This window comes from Mandrillus leucophaeus, unplaced genomic scaffold (genome assembly GCF_000951045.1).
Source record: "Mandrillus leucophaeus isolate KB7577 unplaced genomic scaffold, Mleu.le_1.0 Scaffold5, whole genome shotgun sequence".
Taxonomy (NCBI): Eukaryota; Metazoa; Chordata; class Mammalia; order Primates; family Cercopithecidae; genus Mandrillus; species Mandrillus leucophaeus.
Window position 1 is genome coordinate 6,446,292 of NW_012105364.1, and position 829 is coordinate 6,447,120.

The window sequence follows — 829 nt, forward strand, 5'->3', positions numbered from 1 at the left end:
TGGTCTTGAATTCCTGACCTCAAGCGATTCACCTGCCTCGGCCTCCCAAAGTGCCGGGATTACAGGCGTGAGCCACCATGCCTGGTCACGTAAAACCCTGTGCTCATTAACCAAGATGTTTGGTTTCTGGATCTCACAGCCCAGACCATCTGGGTTGCAGGAAGGAATGTCAGAGGCTGGCCTGATTTAAGTCACGTACCTCAACTGGTTCTGCTGGTGTAAGTCGGCAAAAATCTGAGAGAGGGCTTCACTCTCCCCCTTGGCCATTAGTTGAATGAGACTCTCGCTGGGCTGGGAGGCTTGGAGTTTCTTCTGTACTAACTATATGAAGAAAAAAAGCAGAACCAGGTGGTTAAGGCCTTGGGGTCTTCACATTTTCGTAATATCATGGTTCAGACTCTAAAGTGTTAGAACTCAAAAATTTCCAAAGTGCAGCCACACCAGCTGCTCACAGAGGCAATTCTGAGGCCATATTTTTTGGTTTACACTCCTTGTACAGGTAAAAATGTCCTTTTGTGCCTTAAGAATAATATCTTCGTTACATACTTTTAACATAACTTAGCAGATACTTATTCCTATTAATATACCTTAATATAATGTATGAATAGCCTATTAATATAAGCCTTAATAAAGTTTATGCTGTTTGGTTTTATACTTAAATGTAGGGGAATCATATATTTGTTATAGAAATTTAGTGGGATTTTTCTTTTGAGACAGAGTTTCACTCTTATGCCCAGGCTGGAGTGCAGTGGCGTGATCTCGGCTCACTGCGACCTCTGCCTCCTGGGTTCAAGCAATTCTCCTGCCTCAGCCTCCCAAGTAGCTGGGA

At 43.5% G+C, this 829-nt stretch overlaps 1 protein-coding gene across 2 annotated transcripts in view; it reads right to left on the bottom strand.

The window, feature by feature from the left end:
• Positions 1-829, bottom strand: part of FAM71F1 (family with sequence similarity 71, member F1) — a 24,587-nt gene that overhangs the window by 14,728 nt on the left and 9,030 nt on the right. For both annotated transcript variants that reach the window (XM_011995913.1, XM_011995912.1), the window contains exon 4: positions 200-321. In XM_011995913.1, coding sequence (XP_011851303.1) covers positions 200-321 — 122 coding nt within the window. The remainder of the gene's footprint in view (positions 1-199; positions 322-829) is intronic.